The sequence below is a fragment of the Cornus florida genome, unplaced genomic scaffold, assembly GCF_030987335.1.
Source record: "Cornus florida cultivar Cherokee Brave unplaced genomic scaffold, ASM3098733v1 CherokeeBrave_3.0.0_Hap2_Chr02, whole genome shotgun sequence".
NCBI lineage: Eukaryota > Viridiplantae > Streptophyta > Magnoliopsida > Cornales > Cornaceae > Cornus > Cornus florida.
This window is the reverse complement of record NW_026775572.1, coordinates 11707808-11727949: the sequence shown is the minus strand read 5'-3', so window position 1 is coordinate 11727949 and position 20142 is coordinate 11707808. Positions and strand designations below refer to the sequence as shown.

At 39.1% G+C, this 20142-nt stretch overlaps 2 protein-coding genes across 2 annotated transcripts; both read right to left on the bottom strand.

The window, feature by feature from the left end:
* Positions 1–12806: 12806 nt before the first annotated feature.
* On the bottom strand, positions 12807–14008 carry LOC132285397 (uncharacterized). Its single transcript, XM_059787578.1, has 2 exons — positions 13479–14008; positions 12807–13395 (listed from the first exon to the last, which is right to left on the bottom strand). The coding sequence occupies exons 1-2, from the start codon at positions 13941–13943 to the stop codon at positions 12838–12840; spliced, it is 1023 nt and encodes a 340-aa protein (XP_059643561.1). The 5' UTR covers positions 13944–14008; the 3' UTR covers positions 12807–12837.
* Positions 14009–18415: 4407 nt separating this feature from the next.
* LOC132293612 (uncharacterized) lies at positions 18416–19283 on the bottom strand. The gene has a single exon (XM_059791153.1). The coding sequence runs from the start codon at positions 19110–19112 to the stop codon at positions 18507–18509; it is 606 nt and encodes a 201-aa protein (XP_059647136.1). The 5' UTR covers positions 19113–19283; the 3' UTR covers positions 18416–18506.
* Positions 19284–20142: the final 859 nt, after the last annotated feature.

The window sequence follows — 20142 nt, the reverse complement described above, 5'->3', positions numbered from 1 at the left end:
AATATGGCATTCTGTTTGGACTATCTCTTAAACGAGTGGCGGGAGGTCAAGTATACATGTGTGGACTTCATGTCTCCACGATATTTACAATGGGACATCACAAGTTTTTTTTTTTTTTTTTTTCAACATCACAAGTTCACACACACCCACATCTTACACGGCAACTGATTTCTTACAGCGCTACACACAAGCGCCTGTACGAGAGAGATTATTATACGGTCTCTATTAATTAACTCGTCGACATGCAAGCAAAACAGTTAAATAACATTGAGATATTTTTTAATTACCGTGTCATAACTGTTCATCATATAACAATTTCACTTAAACCTCTTTAGTTTTGGCCATATATCTTTCAAAAATAATTATGCAGTATAAATATTTGGTCTGTTTTTTACTTACATTTTAAAAGTTACTTTTTAATTATGTAAGATGTTTTTTACATATAAAATAACATTAATACCCTTCTAACTGACTATTGATAAATAAAAAAAATGATTGAAATGACTTAAATAGTTTTGGACTTTCATTATATAAATTTAAAATTTTTCTTATATATATATATACACACACATACATATAAAGAATAATTTTTAAAACATAATTATAAATTTAAAATTATAAATTTGTTAGTGTACAAAATGATATACCCTTTTAATTGTCTGTGGACTTAAAAAATGGTTGAAATGACTTGTTGACCTTCATTATATAAATTTAAAATTATTTATATATATACACACACAAAGAATAATTTTTTAAAAATAATTATAAATTTATAATTATATATTGGTCAAATAATTATGAATTAGTTGGTGTACATAATGATATATATATATATATATATATATATATATATATTATTTTATTTTCTTCTTCTTTGTAACTGTCGGCACCAATGATTTGAATACACATCAATTCTCGAGCCCTGCTCCGCTACATTCAAATGCGTCTGGGGTTGAATCATATCATTTTTTTTTTATCTGTTCTTTCAATTCAAAGGCCGAAGAAAAAAAAGAAATATTGTTTGTTTAAAAAAAAGAAACTGGCAAAGAAGCTGCAATTGCCGATCACTGCTTTTTCCTTTTTTATTTTCTTTTATTTTTTTTCTCCTTCATTACAATCAGCAAAGAAGCTCCAACAGCTGGCAACGACCAAAGTGAGGAGAAAGTGAGGAGGTAGTTACATTAAACAAAGGCAATAATTGACAATCAAATGCCAAAGCTTGTTCTCCACTGATGAGATCTTTGTTGTGGCGGTGGTGCCGACAACGACCAAGGTCAGTGAGGAGAAAGTGAGGAGGTAATCGTCGCCACCGATGAGACCTTTGTTGTGGTGGTGGTGAAAGCGAGGAGGGAGTATTGCGCCGGCAAGAGAGGAGCCTCAGTTAGACCCAAAATCAGTGAGCCTTAACATACCCAAAATCAGTGAGCTTCAATATACCCAAATCGGTGAGCTTCAATAAACCCAAAATCCGTAAACTTCAACAGACCCAAATCGGTGAGACAAACAAAATCAAAGCTCCTTGTTGGATAAATAGATGTTCAATCGAAACCAAAGTTACGTTCTGACCCAATCGGAAAGTCTCATTGCAACCTTTTATACACACACAAGACTTTAGGTTTGGTTAATTGGGGGTTCCGAAGAAGATGATAAGTAGAAAAAATAAAGGGATTTATAACGGCGCCTGCATGGTCTGATATCAAAATTCGCGCGCACACCCAACATGGGACCAGGAATGCCCTGCTGAAATTTTAATTTTTTATTTTATACCTTAATTTTTTTAAATTTTATGAATATGCACCCACTATAATTTTTTATCTTAAGAAAATTAAAAATAAAATAAAAAGGTAAGAAATACAATTTTTCATGAGTTAATTAAAAATAACATTCAAAGTTGAGTAAGGAAAAAAATAGATCTGTGGGCTTAATTACAAAAAAAATGGGTTTTTTAAGTTTAAAAGAGGTGTCAACTTCTTATTAGGACACGTTAGTGTGTAGGACACAATCTGTCTTGATGGGACCGAAGCATTGTTCATCTTCATTACTATCTGCAAAGAAGCTACAACAACCGGTAACGACCAAGGTCAGTGAGGAGGTAGTTACCGCCACCGATAAGACCTATGTTGCGGCAGTGGTGAAAGAGAGGAGGGAGTATTAGTACGCTGGTAAGAGAGGAGCCTTAATTAGACCCAAAATCAGCGTGCTTCAACATACCCAAATCGGTGAGCTTCAATAAACTCAAGATCCGTAAACTTCAACAAACCCAAATCAGTGAGACGGACAAAATCAAAGCTCCTTGTTGGATAAATAGATGTCCAATCGAAATCAAAGTTACGTTATTTTTTTAAATTTTATGAATATGCACCCACTATAATTTTTTATCTTAAGAAAATTAAAAATAAAATAAAAAGGTAAGAAATACAATTTTTCATGAGTTAATTAAAAATAACATTCAAAGTTGAGTAAGGAAAAAAATAGATCTGTGGGCTTAATTACAAAAAAAATGGGTTTTTTAAGTTTAAAAGAGGTGTCAACTTCTTATTAGGACACGTTAGTGTGTAGGACACAATCTGTCTTGATGGGACCGAAGCATTGTTCATCTTTATTACTATCTGCAAAGAAGCTACAACAACCGGTAACGACCAAGGTCAGTGAGGAGGTAGTTACCGCCACCGATAAGACCTATGTTGCGGCGGTGGTGAAAGAGAGGAGGGAGTATTAGTACGCTGGTAAGAGAGGAGCCTTAATTAGACCCAAAATCAGCGTGCTTCAACATACCCAAATCGGTGAGCTTCAATAAACTCAAGATCCGTAAACTTCAACAAACCCAAATCAGTGAGACGGACAAAATCAAAGCTCCTTGTTGGATAAATAGATGTCCAATCGAAATCAAAGTTACATTCTGATCCAACTGAGACCCAATCGAAATGTCTCATTGCAACCTAATATATATATATATATATACATAGAAGGCTTCAAGTTTGGTGAATTGGGGGTTTTGGAGAAGATGATAAGTAAAGGCATTTATGATGGCGCTTGCATTGTCCGATATCAAAATTCACGATCTCGGACCATTATTTTGTTCATGCACAGATCCAACATCCATTGGATTTTTTATATTTTTATTCTATACCTTATTTTTTTTTAGAATTTATGAAGATCTCCTTACTAAAATTACAATTCGCCAACTAGATTTTTTTTTTTTTTTTTTTATATTTAAATTTTAAAAAATTTATGAAGAAACCATTGAAATTACAAAAATAGACCCACTATATAAGTTTGCCCCTACAAATTAAAAGGCCGCCTTCTCACAAAATTTTCTGAGTCTGTAACTGATTGTGTTTACTAAATCTATATATGTGTGTGTGTGTGTATAGAGAAATGGTTTTGGGGGGTGATATAGTAATAAATGAGGGCAATTTAGTCATTTTAAGATTTTGATATTTTAGATTAAAATAGATAAAAAAAAAATAAAGTTAAAATTATCATTTTACACCTTTTTAACGAAAAAAAACAACGGAAAAGGAAATTGAGATATAAGTGATAGTTGTTAATTTCAAAACATATTCGAGAGTGATAATAGTTAACATGCATATTTGAAAGTGATAATAGTTCATATTTATCCTCCCTTTCATCTTTATATATATATCTTCTTCTTTTTTTCCTTTTTAAAGTTGTCAAACTACGTAAAGTAATTATTTGTTGAGTGACAAACTAAGTTCGCTATAAAAATTTGATGCGATTCACGGTAAATGAACATGGATTGCATGTGATGCGAAATTTCGAATGTATTACGGTCACCAAATCGTTTATAACCTACGATGGTTATATCACTTCATACGATAGGTTGTAGACTTGTAGTAGTACTAGCAAAAATTGAGGAGTCTGTTCATAAAAGAAAGGAAACAAAATCATATTTTTATAAGAAGGGAGTAAATATTTTTTAAAAAAGAATAAGATTGTCAAGATATTTCACTTGTGATTCTCTTTAGTCTTTATTGATCATTCAATTAAAAATGTCGGAGAATTATAAATAAAGAAACAAAGTCGAAGTAATTTTACAATACATTTATTAATCTGCCTCTAATAAAAGTACTCATGACTTCTTACACGTGTTGACAGCTTTCTTTGAAAAATAATAATAAAATAAAGTGTGGCTATTTATGCGTCAAAAATAATAGAACAGGTTCTAAAAAAGGTAATTATATTGGGAAAGTTGTTTTTTTTTTTAAGATTTTATCTTAATTTATTATCTTTGTTGACAATTAAAGTTTTATATCAGAGTTCAAGGATCATTGTCAATGCTTTCTGAGTTGATCGGTAAAGGAGTTCTCTTCTGCCCTTACTAGTTCATTACCACTGCCTTCATTCTTTGTTTGCCAGATATGATGTTCAATTTGATTGCTTTGTAGTAGTGAGGCCAAAAGGCTTTAGAGTTCAATTATTCGTCCATATATTCTTGTGGAAACTAGAATTTAGGTATATTCTTTTTGGTAAAGTACATTTAGGTATATTCATTAATAAATTTTGTCAAGACTGTTGAGAACTTGTGCAGACATTAGGTGCTTCTGCAGGGACATGTTAAACATCTTATTTTTTAGTTTTTTGAATCTATAAAAGTAACTCTATCTATGAGTGTAACTTTAAGATATTCTTAGCCACTCAATGTGCTTTAAGTTGCATGATAGCACACCTGCTGTTGCTCTCATCTTGGTATTGTTCTATCAATAGCATCCGCGAAGCCCTACCTAGAATCATTTTTGAGCTTAAGTTCAAGCTCAATCAATAACTTGAAACTACTGAATCGTTCAAGTTATCCAAATATTGTGAATAATTCTCAAATTTTCTCGAACATTTGATAATTACAAGTTATGAGACAATCCTGGATCTTTTTTGCCTATTGATTTTAAGAGTCGACTAAACAAAAGATGTGTTTTCATGCTCTATAATTAAAAGACATTGCCAATTCAGTGGTTTTATGTGTGAAAAAAAAATAAAAATAATAAATAAAAATAAAAATCAGTGTGTGAGGGAAAAAAACGCCCTCCAATAAGAAGCGTATACGTCGTCACTACATATATCTACATTCCAAGGACATATAAGGCCCGTCATGCTCAAGCCCAAATTGAGTGTATTTTTAGTCCAAGACCATTGTTATTTGTCTTCCAACCTCCATCAAGGCCGAATCAAGAGGTCATCAGCCCAACTTGTTAATATTTAACATCCGGTCCGTGACTCAAGCCCAGCCGGATCAAAGTATGTTCAGCCCAGTTATTCAATAATGCACAAGTCCTACTAGTTGAAGGATTTACTGTAGAAGGAAAATTCTGAGATAGGAAGTTCTGTACAAGGCAAGTTCTATGTATGAAAAATTAGACAATGGAAAGAACTCCATTAGTAAAGAATGTTTATATAGAAAGAATTGAAGGACAAGCAACGCGAGTCCTACCATAATTTTACAATCTTTTGTATATAAATAGAGGCTTAGACCTCCAATAAAGGGATCAAACAATTCTACGCTTCGACATATATCGTTCTTGTTTATTTTTACTATTGATTGAGTGAGTTGTTTTATTTTTCTTAATCATTATTGGTTGAGCGAAATTTTGCACCTACACTTTGGCGCCGTCTGTGGGAATCGTATAAAAATATACTCCCACTTGTTCTTCAAATCAAAATCCTTAGTCGTATCTGGAATGTCAAGCGGAGAGTCAACAATGAATCAACAGATAGAATTGATGCAAAAGATGCGGAGGAGTTCTTGCACCAATTTGAGACACTCCGGCAAGCAAACGATACGAGTGTCGCCCAGATAGCTGCGCTTCAGCAGCAAACTCATACGCTGCACACGGCAATGGCCAGGCTAACGCCACAACCACCACCAGGCGATGCTGCAGCACCACCCCCAACCCAGAATTTACCTCCAGTTCACGAGCCTCCGGCCAACGGGACACCACCCAACGGGACTCGACCTAATGAGGTTCAGCAACAGCAAGGGACAAGGTCCGAGGCGGTTGCTTCGGATAATCTCCTGCGTCGCACACAGGACGAACATGCCGAGTCCAGCCATAGGCTTACGGTATGGTCCAATGGCGTTCCAGATGGCGCACGCGTACAAGATGCCTTCGATGAAAAGAAGCTATTAAGAGTTCAGACCCCAGCCGAGATGGCTAGAGAGCACAAGAACTCCTTGGTCAGGACCCCCTTTACTGACGATGTGTACCTTGTGGAGAGACCAAGGAAGTTCACTATGCCATCCTTCACCCAGTTCGATGGGGTAGGAGACCCCTCTCGGCATCTCGATCATTATGCGCAAAAGATGGCACTGGACGATCATAACGATCCGTGGATGTGTAAGGTTTTTCCTACCAGTTTAACCGGAGCAGCGTTAGAATGGTTCAGGAATAGGCCACACAAGTCTATCCCTGATTATAAGACCTTGTGCACTATGTTCTTAGCCCAGTATTGCGGAAATAAGAAGCAGAAGAAAAGTATCGCCAGCCTTTTCACCATAAGGCAAAAGAAGGGAGAAACTCTGCAAGATTTCTTATCCAGGTTTAACATGGAAGCCTCGGAGATAGCAGATTGCCACCCTGCCACAGCAATCGAAACATTTAAGTTGGCAATGATCCAGGGAACCAAGTTTCACACATCCTTGATCGAATATTCCCCCCCGAATATGCAGACTTTGAACGCTAGGGCACAAATCTACATTCGGTTGGAGGAAAACGTAGCCCACCGTGCACAGCACGCTACCCTCGTCACAGTGGAAAACAAGTCTCGAGAGAAAGCTGCAAGCACAAGGATGCAGAAGGTTCCTCATGCCGCCACACAAATCACCCAAGCGCCTGAGAAGAGGCAAAGGACAGAGGACAGGCTTACCCCTCTCCGTACTACCTTAGCGCGCCTATTCCAAGAGAATAAGATGAGGTTCGCAACTCCTCAGCCCATGAAACAACCCTTGGAGCAGAGGGACAAAAGCAAACATTGTGCCTACCATAGAGACTATGGGCATACCACCAATGACTGCAGGTCCCTTCAGCGACAGGTAGAAAGCATGATAGCGATAGGAGAGTTGGTGGAGTATCTCACCACGAAGGAGCACGTAAAACCTCGGGAGGTTAACCCTCGACGGGTAGAGGGCGGTTAGGTAAAGGTTATCCATGCCATACACGGAAGGTCAGAGGATGATGAAGAGTCTGAAGAGTTGTACAGATCCAGGTTGAGAGAGGCTCATAAGTTACGAAGATTGTCTTCGGCAAACACGGTTGCGCCAGGCAACATCAACATTGGATTCGGTAACAATGATCTGTCTAGAGTCCAGCGCCCGCATGAAGACCCCTTGGTCATCAGCCTCCTAGTGGCGAATTATATGATCAGGAGGGTGCTGATAGATCCGGGAAGTAGCGCCAACATCATTACAAAAGCAGCCTTCGATCAGCTGGGGGTTTCACCATCGTCCATCAGGCCAACTTCCAGCCCCCTAATGGGGTTTGATGGTACTAAGGTGAATCCGCTTGGGGTGATCGATCTATCCGTTACTGCAGCAAAGAGGACTCTGAAGGAGAACTTTGTCGTGACGGAGATTCATCCATCTTATAACCTCATTATGGGGAAAGGTTGGATCCATCGTATGAACGGAGTCCCATCTACCCTTTATCAAGTAATGAGGTGTTTATCCCCAGATGGCAGGGAGGTCATCGACCTCTGGAGAGACCAGGTTGCCGCAAAAGAATGTTATATGCTAACACTATATGAAGCAAAGAAGGCGTCGAAATCACCTCAGTCAGAGGTGAATCCCAAAGACGCAATCAAATAGCAGTTACAGTATCCTCTGCCCAAGTATTTTAAGGCAGAGGAAGAAGCCGAGGCTGAATCACCTTCCGAGGAGTCCCTCGAAGCTATAGAGGTAGTCCTCGGAGACCCTCAGAAGGTCACCTACATTGGCTCATCTTGCACAGCCGAAGAGAAGGAAGCATTGATCAGGGTCATTCGGTGCAATTCGGATGTCTTTGCCTAGGATCACTCGGACATGGTAGGGATCGATCCTACGGTCTCATGCCATAGTTTGAAGGTTAACCCAGAATTCAGGCTAGTCAAGCAGAGGCACCGACGGTTCGCACCTGAACGGAATCGCATAATAGCCGAGGAAGTAAATAAACTATTACAGGCAGGATTCATTCGAGAGGTGCAATACCCACAATGGCTCTCAAATGTAGTAGTCGTTCAAAAGAAGAATGGGAAATGGAGGGTATGCGTAGATTATACCAACCTTAACAAAGCTTGCCCAAAAGATAGCTTCCCACTGCCCAAGATTGATCAAATAGTGGATGCTACGACAGGCTATGAGAGGCTTACATTCCTCGATGCATACTCCGGCTATAATCAGATTCCCATGAATCCTGAAGATGAGGAGAAAACCGCTTTCATCACAGAGACGGGCACTTACTGCTATAGAGTGATGCCCTTCGGCCTAAAGAACGCCGGAGCCATCTACCAGCGACTTGTCAATAAAATTTTCAATAATCTACTGGGGAATACTGTTAAAGCCTATATCGATGACATGGTGGTCAAAAGTATACGGAAAGAGGATCACCCGAAGCACCTCCAGGAGGTCTTTGATACTCTCAAGAGGTACAATATGAAGCTGAACCCCACCAAGAGGTACTTTGATACTCTCAAGAGGTACATTGTAAATAAAAGAGGAATAGAAGTAAGCCCAGCTCAGGCAAAGGCACTCATACAGAACCAAGAGCCAAAAACCCGCAGGGAAGTGCAAGTTCTAACTGGCCGAGTTGCGGTCCTCAGCCGGTTCATATCCCGATTATCTGATAAGTATAAACCTTTCTTTGATGCTATTCGATCCAAAAACAAAGATATGTGGGGACCTCAGCAGCAGGAAGCTCTTAATCAATTGAAAAGCTACATGACAAAACCCCCAATCCTTTCTGCTCCAACGCCCGGAGACACTCTCATCCTGTACTTGGCAGTATCAGCTGTAGCAACAAGCGCGGTGTTGATCAAAGAAGGAGGCAAGATTCAGCATCCAATCTTTTACACAAGCAAAATGATGACGGATGCCGAGATACGGTACAGCAAGACGGAAAAGATAATCTTGGCGTTAATTTATGCCAAGAGGAAACTTCGACATTACTTCGAATCTCATAGCATAGTGGTATTTACAAACCACCCTATACGGGCTATCCTAGCTAAACCAGACTTGTCTGGTCGAATTACAAAATGGGCTATTGAACTTAGCTCTTTTGATATCACCTATGCACCAAAGGTATCTCACAAGGGGCAGTCAGTAGCAGATTTCCTACTGGAATATGAAGATCAATCTGAGGAGCCGACACTTCAAGAGCCGTACTGGGAGTTACGGGTTGATGGCTCTTCCAACCAGAAAAAGGCGGGGGCCGGGATTGACATTACAACACCCGAGGGTACCAAGCTGCAGCAGTCAATTTGGCTAGATTTCCCAGCTACTAATAACGAGGCCGAGTATGAGGCGTTGCTTGCCGGACTTCGGCTAGCTAAACAGCTACAGGTACGGTGCTTAAAAGTTTTTAGTGACTCACAGCTTGTGATCAATCAAGTGACAGGGCACTATTATCCCAAGGTGGAACGTATGAAGTCATACAAAGATGCTGTAGAGAATGCCATCCGGGAGTTCGATTAAATCGAATTCCATCAGGTACCACAAGATGAAAATGCCGAAGCAGATCGATTGGCCGCAGCCGCATCATCTTCAGACGAAGAGTTGATTCGGTTTGTTCCAATCGATGTCCTCAAAGAACCTAGCATTAATCCCCGGCAAGAGGTGATGGTGATCCCGGAAGGTCCACGCGAGCCATGCTGGATTGATCCAATTGAGGCCTACCTCAAGGAAGGAGTTCTCCCAAATCAAAAAGCTGAGGCAAGGAAGCTTAGGCTTACCGTGGCTAAATACTCAATCATCAATAACCAGTTATACCGAAGGTCATTCTCCGGTCCTTATCTCAAGTGTTTAACCCCTACTGAGGCTCTCATAATTCTAAAACAAATTCATGAAGGGGATTGTGGAAATCACTCGGGAGGAAGATCCCTTGCACACAAAATTCTAACCCAAGGCTATTTTTGGCCATACTTGGCTCGGAATGCCGAAGAATACTCAAGAAGATGTGACAAGTGTCAGCGCCATGGTCCAATAAAGTATCAACCTACCGAAGGTTTGCATGCCATGGCTAATCTATGGCCGTTCGCCCATTGGGGGATTGATGTAGTAGGACCGTTACCCAAAACCGTGGAAAAAAAGGAGCATGTGCTTTTGGCTATGGATTACTTCACCAAGTGGGTAGAAGCTAAAGCCTTCTCTAGCGTCACCCACGAAGAAGTAAAACATTTCATTTGGAGCAACATTATTTGCCGGTTTGGGGTACCAAAAGTCATCGTAATGGACAATGGTAAGAACCTCGATAACAAAAGTACAAGAAAGTTCTTTAATGAACATGGAATCCTGCAAAAATTGGCTGCAGTTAGTCATCCACAAGGCAATGGGCAAGCTGAAATAACTAATCGCACGATATTTGGGTGCTTAAAGAAAAAATTGGAGAAATTGAAGACAAAATGGTACGAGAATCTCCCCCAAGTGCTCTGGGCCTATCGAACCACTCTAAGACGACCCACGGGAGAAAGCCCATTTGCTATGGCATATGGATCCGAAGCTGTCATTCCTACCGAGTCAATAATCCCAACCCTTCGGACATTCTTGGTACTGGAAGGGAACAATGAGCAACAACTCGAACATAGCCTTGATCTTGTGGACGAAAAGAGAAATGCCGCAGCAATTCGGCTCGCGGCATACCAACAGCAGGTGTGTAACAGTTATAACAAGCGTGTCCGGTACCGTAGGTTCTTGGTAGGCGGTTGGGTTTTGAAGCAAGAGACAGCTCATGTAAAGAAACTGGAACCTAATTGGACCGGACCCTACAGGGTTACCGAAGTAGTGGGGAAAGGAGCATATCATTTGGCCGAAGCTGACGGACGTCCCATTGCGCGTCCTTGGAACGCAATACACCTTAAAAGGTATTTTCATTAGATAAGTTTGTCAATTTTGCTACAAATTCTTCACAAATAAGGCTGAGTATGTCCACAGTCAGCCAAACTTTTCTTTATTTTGCTTCTATATTCAGTACAATTCTACTCTATTTATTTCTTTCTATAAAAATGGGGGCCATACTACTGATCATGCAACTTTTATGCATGCAACTTTTATGCATGCGTTGCATTTGGCAATTTTTATGCATGCCAAGTCGCACTATGCAATTTTTATGCAAAGCAATGTTAGAAGCAAGCTGTTAAAAAGCATTCGTCACAATGATTTTCAAGAAAAAAACATGAGTTATGGCCTATGGTTAAAACTTTCTATCCCACATCGGATAGAAATATAAAAGAAATGCGGTTAATATATGCGTAGTCCACTACATTTGGTTGCCAAGAAGGGAGTATCGATGGAGGAGGAAAGTCTCCAAAGTCAACAAATAGGAAACTTCACAGCCACTGTTACTCGTTTTCTTGGCCTCTTATCATTTTTGAATCCTCGGCCTCATGATAAGTTGTTTGAGAAAAAAATATAAACAAACCTCCTCTCAGGCTCAGCGCCGGGGAGTAGTTCATTCGCCTCAGACCCTAAGTGTTCGGCTCGGCAAAAATCTCGCCTCGGACCCTAAGTGTCCGGCTCGGCAAAACCTCCCCTGAGGCACCGCGCCAGGGAGTATTTAATTCGCCTCGGATCTAAGTGTCCGAGAACAGCTTCGGACCCTAAGTGTCTTATTCAGCAATATTCCTCCACGACTCAGTGCCGAGGAACAATTCGCCTCGGATCCTAAGTGTCCGAGACAGCTTCGGACCCTAAGTGTCCTATTCCGCTTTCTTTGCCTCTTAACATTTTTGAATCCTCGACCTCATGATAAGTTGTTTGAGGAAAAATATATATATATATATATATATATATATATATATATATATATATAAAACAAACTTCCCCTCAGGTTCAGCGCCGGGGAGTAGTTATTCGCCTCGGACCCTAAGTGTCCGGCTCGGCAAAACTTCCCCTCGGGCTCCGCGCCAGGGAGTATTTAATTCACCTCGGATCTAAGTGTTCGAGAACAGCTTCGGACCCTAAATGTCTTATTCAGTAATATTCCTCCACGACTCAGTGCCGAGGAACAATTCGCCTTGGATCCTAAGTGTCCGAGACAGCTTCGGACCCTAAGTGTCCTATTCAGCAATATTCCTCCACGACTCAGTGCCAAGGAACAATTCGCCTCGGATCCTAAGTGTCCGAGACAGCTTCGGACCCAAAGTGTCCTATTCAGCAATATTCCTCCACACTCAGTGCCGAGGAACAATTCGCTTCAGACCTCTGGTGGCCGGATTAGAATTTTTTCCTCCGGACTCCAAGTGTTTAACACCCTGTGGATATGGATATATCATAAGTTCATCATGATCCACTCCACATCAGGAACACACGAGAAAGAAAGAGTATGTATACGTCTACTGCAGGCAAGTCAAAGGCAAGAAGAGTTCACTTAACAGTTAGATCATTGTCCATATAAATCATCCTGAGATATCAATCAAACTGTTAAAAGAATCTCCTTCTTCCCATCATCCTTACTTTTTCTCGGATAGCATAAATCCGAAGCATAAAGACAATGTGTTTTGTTTGTCATAAAAACATTACTAGTCAGAAAAGTATGAACAATATCAAAAGCATACAGCAAAAACAAATCAGGTATTAAAAGCCTAAAAATTATATTTATTATCCCAAATGTACTGTCAATAAAAACAAAATACATGGTTCTACTTCCTCTTCGGATCGAAGGGAGTAGATTCAAAAGCATCCACTACAGTAGGACTTGGGGTAGGAGGAATTGAAGCCGCAGGGGCAGGAGAGCTAGGAGTACCCTTCAGGTGCGCCTTCACCATCTCGGCAAAGCGGATTTCAGCTTCCAAAGCCTGTGGCCCTTCATCATATGGGAAGTGCACCCCCACCTGCTTGTCAAAAGCGTCCGGATCCATTGTCCTAGGGCCTGAGCCCTGATTATAGCCAGACCGGAACGCTTTAGCACTAGCCAGGTGTACCAGACAGGAGTAGCACCCCTGCATTTGCTTCCCCGCCTTGAAGCAAGTAGTAAGAGCCTCGGTCAAGCGTTGAATTTCGGCCTGAAGAGAATCCACCATAGCCTCAGAGGCAGCCAACTGCCTCTTATACACATCCTTGGCTTCAGAAGCTATCTTCAGATTGGTAGAGGCAGTGGTGGCTCTCTTCTCTGCATTGTCAAGATCCTTCTCCAGCTTCTTGATGAAGAGGGATTGGGCTTCAGCAGTGGCGCAGAGAGCCATGGTGTGGTATAGACCCTGTATAACAAAGGAACAAATATGAGCATAAATGGAAACATAAGTAAGCAAGAGTAACATAATTCTGAAGGAGCAATACAAACCTCTATGGCCCGGACCGGGGCAGAGGGGAGTAGCTGTTCCAATCCCATTTGGCTGATGGCTTCCTCGTCCTTTGGGAGCCACATCCCTCGGGCCACAGCCAGTGCAGCTGAAGGGTTTGTGATCACAGAATCCCCTGAATGTAGGACTGACTTGTCAGCCCTGGTGAAGGAAGGAGTCCAAGGAGCCCCAGTTTCAGCCAGAACATATGCCCTGACTTCATCTTCAGGTTCGGCCTCTCCAGCCTTTTTCCCTCTGCTTTTAGAAGGGACCTTGCCCTTGCCAGAGGATGGGGGGTTGGGGCGAGATTTCTTCTTTGGTGGTTCCTCAGCCTCCACCTCATCCTCAGTAGACCTAATAACGACCAAGGGTTGGGCATCTTCGGCTTTCTTTTTTAAAGCCTCAGCCCTCCGTATCTCCTCCTCAGTCATGGGGAAACTATCAAAGGATGGTAGAGACAGATCCATGAGGTCTGCAGCAACAGCACTAAAGGCAATATCCTTGAGGTTTGAAGAAGTTAGCAGGTCCTCGATAGGCGAGGGGTCACTCCAGACTCGTTCCTCAAGAAAAGAAAGTCTGTTCCTTGCTGCGGAGGATGGGAATGTAGCTGAAAAAACACCAAGAAACTTATAAGTACGGCGAAACATTAAGACTTGGCAAGGAAAACAGCCAGAACACTTGGTATGAAGGGACGTTAAGTATTCTATACCTAATTTCCCGAACTTGCGCGGGATGGGGAGCGTAATTGATTGGGGCACGATAAGTTTTGGTTGCCTATAAATATATAAGATAAGTCTGCTTAGGGAAAAAAATAATAAAACCAAAACCCTAAGTCCAATTATATCTAAAGTCTGAAACGCGGCCCATAAACACAACCTAGTTTATAAACCCTGTCGGCTCATTAAATTAAACCTAAACAGAACTAAAACCCTAACCACACTTTTATACCTAGTCATAAATTAAAACATGTAATTACTAATTCAATTAAAGAAACAATAAAAATTCCAAGTTAACCGTAAAACAGAAAATAACATACAATTTATAGAGAATTAAAGCCAAATAAATAATTAAAACAATTAACTTAAATAATCACAATTATCACAATTAATGTAAATAATTCAAATAATTAATTAAACCAAAGAAAACAAATAAACTAACTAATTAATTCAAATAACACAAATAAGTCAAGTAAATCAAATCATTAAAAAGTCAATTAAAACATAATTCAAAACAATTAATGAACAGAAAACAATTAAACAAATTACCGAGACTATCCTTTTGAAAATTAGGGGTATTACATTCTTATAAATATATAAAATAAGTCTGCTTAGGGAAAAAAATAATAAAACCAAAACACGTCTGTGGAATTAGAAACGAGGAACAGAGGAAGTTGTAGTAGGAATCGCCGGAGATCGTAGAAGACAACGTAGAGATTTTTAACAAAAATCTCAAAAGGCAAGTTCTAACCTTACTCTCTCCCTTATACTCGTGTTCTTTGCATACTCAATAGTTCCAGGATGAATTACATGTTTTAAAAAAATAAAAACGTTAGCTGTTTCATGTTCAGAGTTTCACTGAAACTGAATTTGTTTTAAAATTGTAAACTGTTTAAACTTTGAACTTTCTTGTTTAATTCTTGATTTAATCCATATTAGTAGCATAATAAGGACTGAATTAAGGGTTGGAATCTTCTGGGATTAAGTTAAACTCTCTGAAAACCTATACTGTGAAGTATCGGAGGCGTAAACGGCGACCGGAGAAGAGAACACGAAGAAGAGGAGGGAGAGAGCCGGCTCCTATTGGATTGGAGCCGGCTCTCCTTGGACTGGAGGCGGCTCCAATGGTCTAGGAGCCGGCTCCAGGGCCATTGGAGGCGGCTCCAATATTCTGGAGCCGGCTCCAGGTTGTTTATTCGTGGGTTTTTGGGTCTGTTGGTTGTTTTTCCAATTTTCAGTGATTAGGCTTCCTAGTGATTGTTTTAATATGTTTTAGTGGAGAATAAATACTGTAATGGATGGTTTAGGAGTGGTCTAGAATAAACATAAATATGCAAAGATCGGATTAACATAGAATTGGACACAAAGCATTAGTCGTTAGGATTACATGGAGTTAATTACGAATGTCTTGCAGACTTGTGTGGGTTTGGAGTTTCTAACTTCCAGATTATAATGTAAAATTTCTTGTGAGAGTTTGTGCACTGCTAATTGCAAATTCTTAGAGTATACCTACATACAAGGAATTTGTATTTTTGCTAAAGATTAATTGATGATTAAACTTAACATTTAATTCGTCAATTGTGTTGAATAGGAGCTTAACAGTATGATAAATTGTCTAGATTTATTATGCATGCCATAGAAATAAATATTATAACATTTGTTTAAGCTCTGTTAATTATGGATACCGGGAATAAACTTATATTTACAGACACAGTCCTGTGGGTGATCCGGTAATGGCTTATTGCTGGATTAATTAAGCATGTTTTCCTAGTATACTTTAATGTGCTTAGTTTGGAACTGTGGGTTTTGACACTGATACTGTTGGTACTTAATCAGTGGTTGGATTTATTAAAGCATGATGGTTAATCTATTCTAACATGGTTAGGTTGGAATTGTTGGTTTTGGCATTTATAAATTATTTAAATGCGTGAAATAGAGTAATTAATATTGATATTTATGTTTCCAATGTTAATCAATTTGTTGGGACTATTCAAGAACGGTTGTTACTGCATTCTGATATGCTTGATATGGACTCGTTGATATTGTTATGTATTTGTATATGCTTTATCAACTATCGGACGGATTGGATTGTATGTACCGGTATGGGACGGTGACATACTAGGTTTGAATTAGCTCAAATTGCTAAGTCCTACCTATTTTGGAGTAAGGGCACGGGTTATAAAATACAATCCTCCTTATATATATAAGTCGGTACGGTTGAATACGCCGAGTGACTTTCTGGATTTCTTGTGGATGGTTAGAAACGGAGTTTAGATATATTTTTATGTTACCGTGTCATGAGCTTGAGTCTCAGTGTCGACGGTTAGGGTGCGTATATGCAGTTGGATGTGTAGCTGACTGTGAAGGTTGAGGTATACCCTGTTTAGGTTTAGGTACTCATGCCCACTCAGGTGCGTATTGTGTGATGCCTTCTATCCAGGTTGAGACCCCCTTCATGGCCTAGCGATAGTCCAGTAGTGTGGATATATTTATGTACGGATTATTAGTTATTGTTGAACTATTTAGTATGTACATACGTATCGAGTCTCTGCTTGGATTGTAGTAGGTTAGAACTTGTTCGTGAGCCTGACCCACTCCTATTTTTCAGGTGTACGTCAGTTTCAGGCTTGAGCTTGTTCGTGCTGAGTAGAGACGATCTTCCATTCTACCGACGATGTAGGATTTCTTTCCAGATCTTGGATTTGGATTTTATCTTTCATTTTACTTTCATTCAGTGTGAGATTTTTATTAGGGGTCCACTAGAGATGGATTCCCGAGTTGTTCAAATTATGGATATTTGGTTTATCAAATTTAAGTATTTAATTATTTAAGGATTTTCTTTTAGTTTTCTTTTCAGCTTTAAACTTTCATTTCTTAATTCATTTTGTATTCCGTGTTCGTTATAAAATATTAATTGTTTTATATTCCCTCGGGTTTGGGCCTGGGCCTGATCAACCCGTGTCTCGGATTCGAGGGGTATCACACCGTCTCTGAAGCAAAGTAAAAAACCGGTTTCAATTCCCTCTTTAATGGGAGTCGTCACTCAATTAAAAATGAAATTTGGGGCAAAGTGTGGAAGGAAAAAAACGCCCTCCAATAAGAAGCGTACACGTCGTCACTACACATATCTACATTCCAAGGACATATAAGGCCCGTCATGCTCAAGCCCAAATTGAGTGTATTTTTAGCCCAAGACCATTGTTATTTGTCTTCCAACCTCCATCAAGGCCGAATCAAGAGGTCATCAGCCCAACTTGTTAATATTTAACATCCGGTCCGTGACTCAAGCCCAGCCGGATCAAAGTATGTTCAGCCTAGTTATTCAAGAATGCACAAGTCCTACCAGTTGAAGGATTTACCGTAGAAGGATAATTATGAGATAGGAAGTTCTGTACAAGGCAAGTTCTATGTATGGAAAATTAGACAATGGAAAGAACTCCATTAGTAAAGAATGTTTATATAGAAAGAATTGGAGAACAAGCACCGCGAGTCCTACCATAATTTAACAGTCTTTTGTATATAAATAGAGGCTTAGACCTCCAATAAGGGATCAAGTAATTCTACGCTTCGACATATATTATTCTTGTTTATTTTTACTATTGATTGAGTGAGTTGTTTTATTTTTCTTAATCATTATTGGTTGAGCGAAATTTTACACCTACACAGTAAACAGGATCTTTTGTTAGCAGTTTGCATATATGTCTTCCAAATATGTGGCTTTGAATTTTTAAAAATCTAACACCCATTTTTAGTCTGATGCACAGTTCTATTGTATTTGAGTGCAGATTAGATTTGCATTGCTTTTTGGAAGAACTTACTTTGCTTCGGGGCGGGTTATTTTCAGACTTCAAATTTTATCTATATTTTTCTGTTGTTATTTTTTATCAATAACAATTCAGTAGTGTTGGTCGATTGATTGATGTAATTATTTTAAGCTATATCTTTTGAATTAGGCATCTGAATCTATTCAGTATTGCTCATCTGGACAGAGTCTGTATTCATCCCATTATTTTCTACTCGGACTAATAAACTCCATACCCAAGTTTTGCTTTTTATGCAGAGTTCTGTATAGGAGTGAGTGAATTAGGGCATTTTTAAGCCCTTAATGACGGACATTTCTGGAAATTAAATGGTCAATTCTTGGAGAGCAACAAAAACCCCACTCTGTTTTGAGTGTCAATTTCAAAGGAGTGAGTGATAGGCCGAGTCGATCCAACCAAACATAACAAAAACAAACATGTCTTATTTATCAGTCTAACAACAATAACAGAGATACAAATACAACTCACTTTATATATTATCCCTTCTCAAAATTCATTCAATAGGTATCATGACCTCATTAGTCCTAAAAGGAGGCAAAGTCATCCAAGGTGGGTTGTACCTTGCCAACAAGAACTCCCCAATCACCTTATACCCGCCTCTCCCCAAGCTCTCCTTCAGCTTCTCCACCGTCCTTTTTACCACCTCCTCCGTCGCCACCCCACTAAACTTTACCACCCCAAACTTCCTCTCCCCCTCCTCCCTTATCACCACCCTCTCATCCACCGGCTTCGGCGCCTCCTCTGCCTTCTTGTACTTCTCAGGCAGTGTAAATTGCATGGACACCATCTTCTTCTCCCCCTCTCCTTCGCTCTTGGTCACCACCGGAGTTGTCATCGCAATCTTCTCGGACGATTTGGTTATCACCGGAGCCGTCATGGCAATCTTTTCTGGCTTGGTGTTCTGGGGATTGCCCATAACACCGATGTAGTTGGCTAATATGGTGAAACCAGCGTCTTTGTTGCCTTTGAATTGGGATGGATCGTAGGTGACTTCGGCTATAACAGAAGGTGAGTATTTTCGGATCTCATACTCGTTTGTTGATTGAATGACTTCGAATTTTGGGGTTTCAACACAGATCTTTCCGAGAACCATACCCATCCTGAATTTGAGTGATTATGTATGTATAGATTACTGATATAGAGATGTGGATGAAGATTTTGCAGATAGGTTTGTGATGTTGGGAATTGTGAATTGGTTGGTCTGTTTTATATAGAGGTGGAATTGCAACGAAAGCTTGCTTGGGCAGGGGGTTACAGACTTACAGGTGGGAATATGGCATTCTGTTTGGACTATCTCTTAAACGAGTGGCGGGAGGTCAAGTATACATGTGTGGACTTCATGTCTCCACGATATTTACAATGGGACATCACAAGTTTTTTTTTTTTTTTTTTTCAACATCACAAGTTCACACACACCCACATCTTACACGGCAACTGATTTCTTACAGCGCTACACACAAGCGCCTGTACGAGAGAGATTATTATACGGTCTCTATTAATTAACTCGTCGACATGCAAGCAAAACAGTTAAATAACATTGAGATATTTTTTAATTACCGTGTCATAACTGTTCATCATATAACAATTTCACTTAAACCTCTTTAGTTTTGGCCATATATCTTTCAAAAATAATTATGCAGTATAAATATTTGGTCTGTTTTTTACTTACATTTTAAAAGTTACTTTTTAATTATGTAAGATGTTTTTTACATATAAAATAACATTAATACCCTTCTAACTGACTATTGATAAATAAAAAAAATGATTGAAATGACTTAAATAGTTTTGGACTTTCATTATATAAATTTAAAATTTTTCTTATATATATATATACACACACATACATATAAAGAATAATTTTTAAAACATAATTATAAATTTAAAATTATAAATTTGTTAGTGTACAAAATGATATACCCTTTTAATTGTCTGTGGACTTAAAAAATGGTTGAAATGACTTGTTGACCTTCATTATATAAATTTAAAATTATTTATATATATACACACACAAAGAATAATTTTTTAAAAATAATTATAAATTTATAATTATATATTGGTCAAATAATTATGAATTAGTTGGTGTACATAATGATATATATATATATATATATATATATATATATATTATT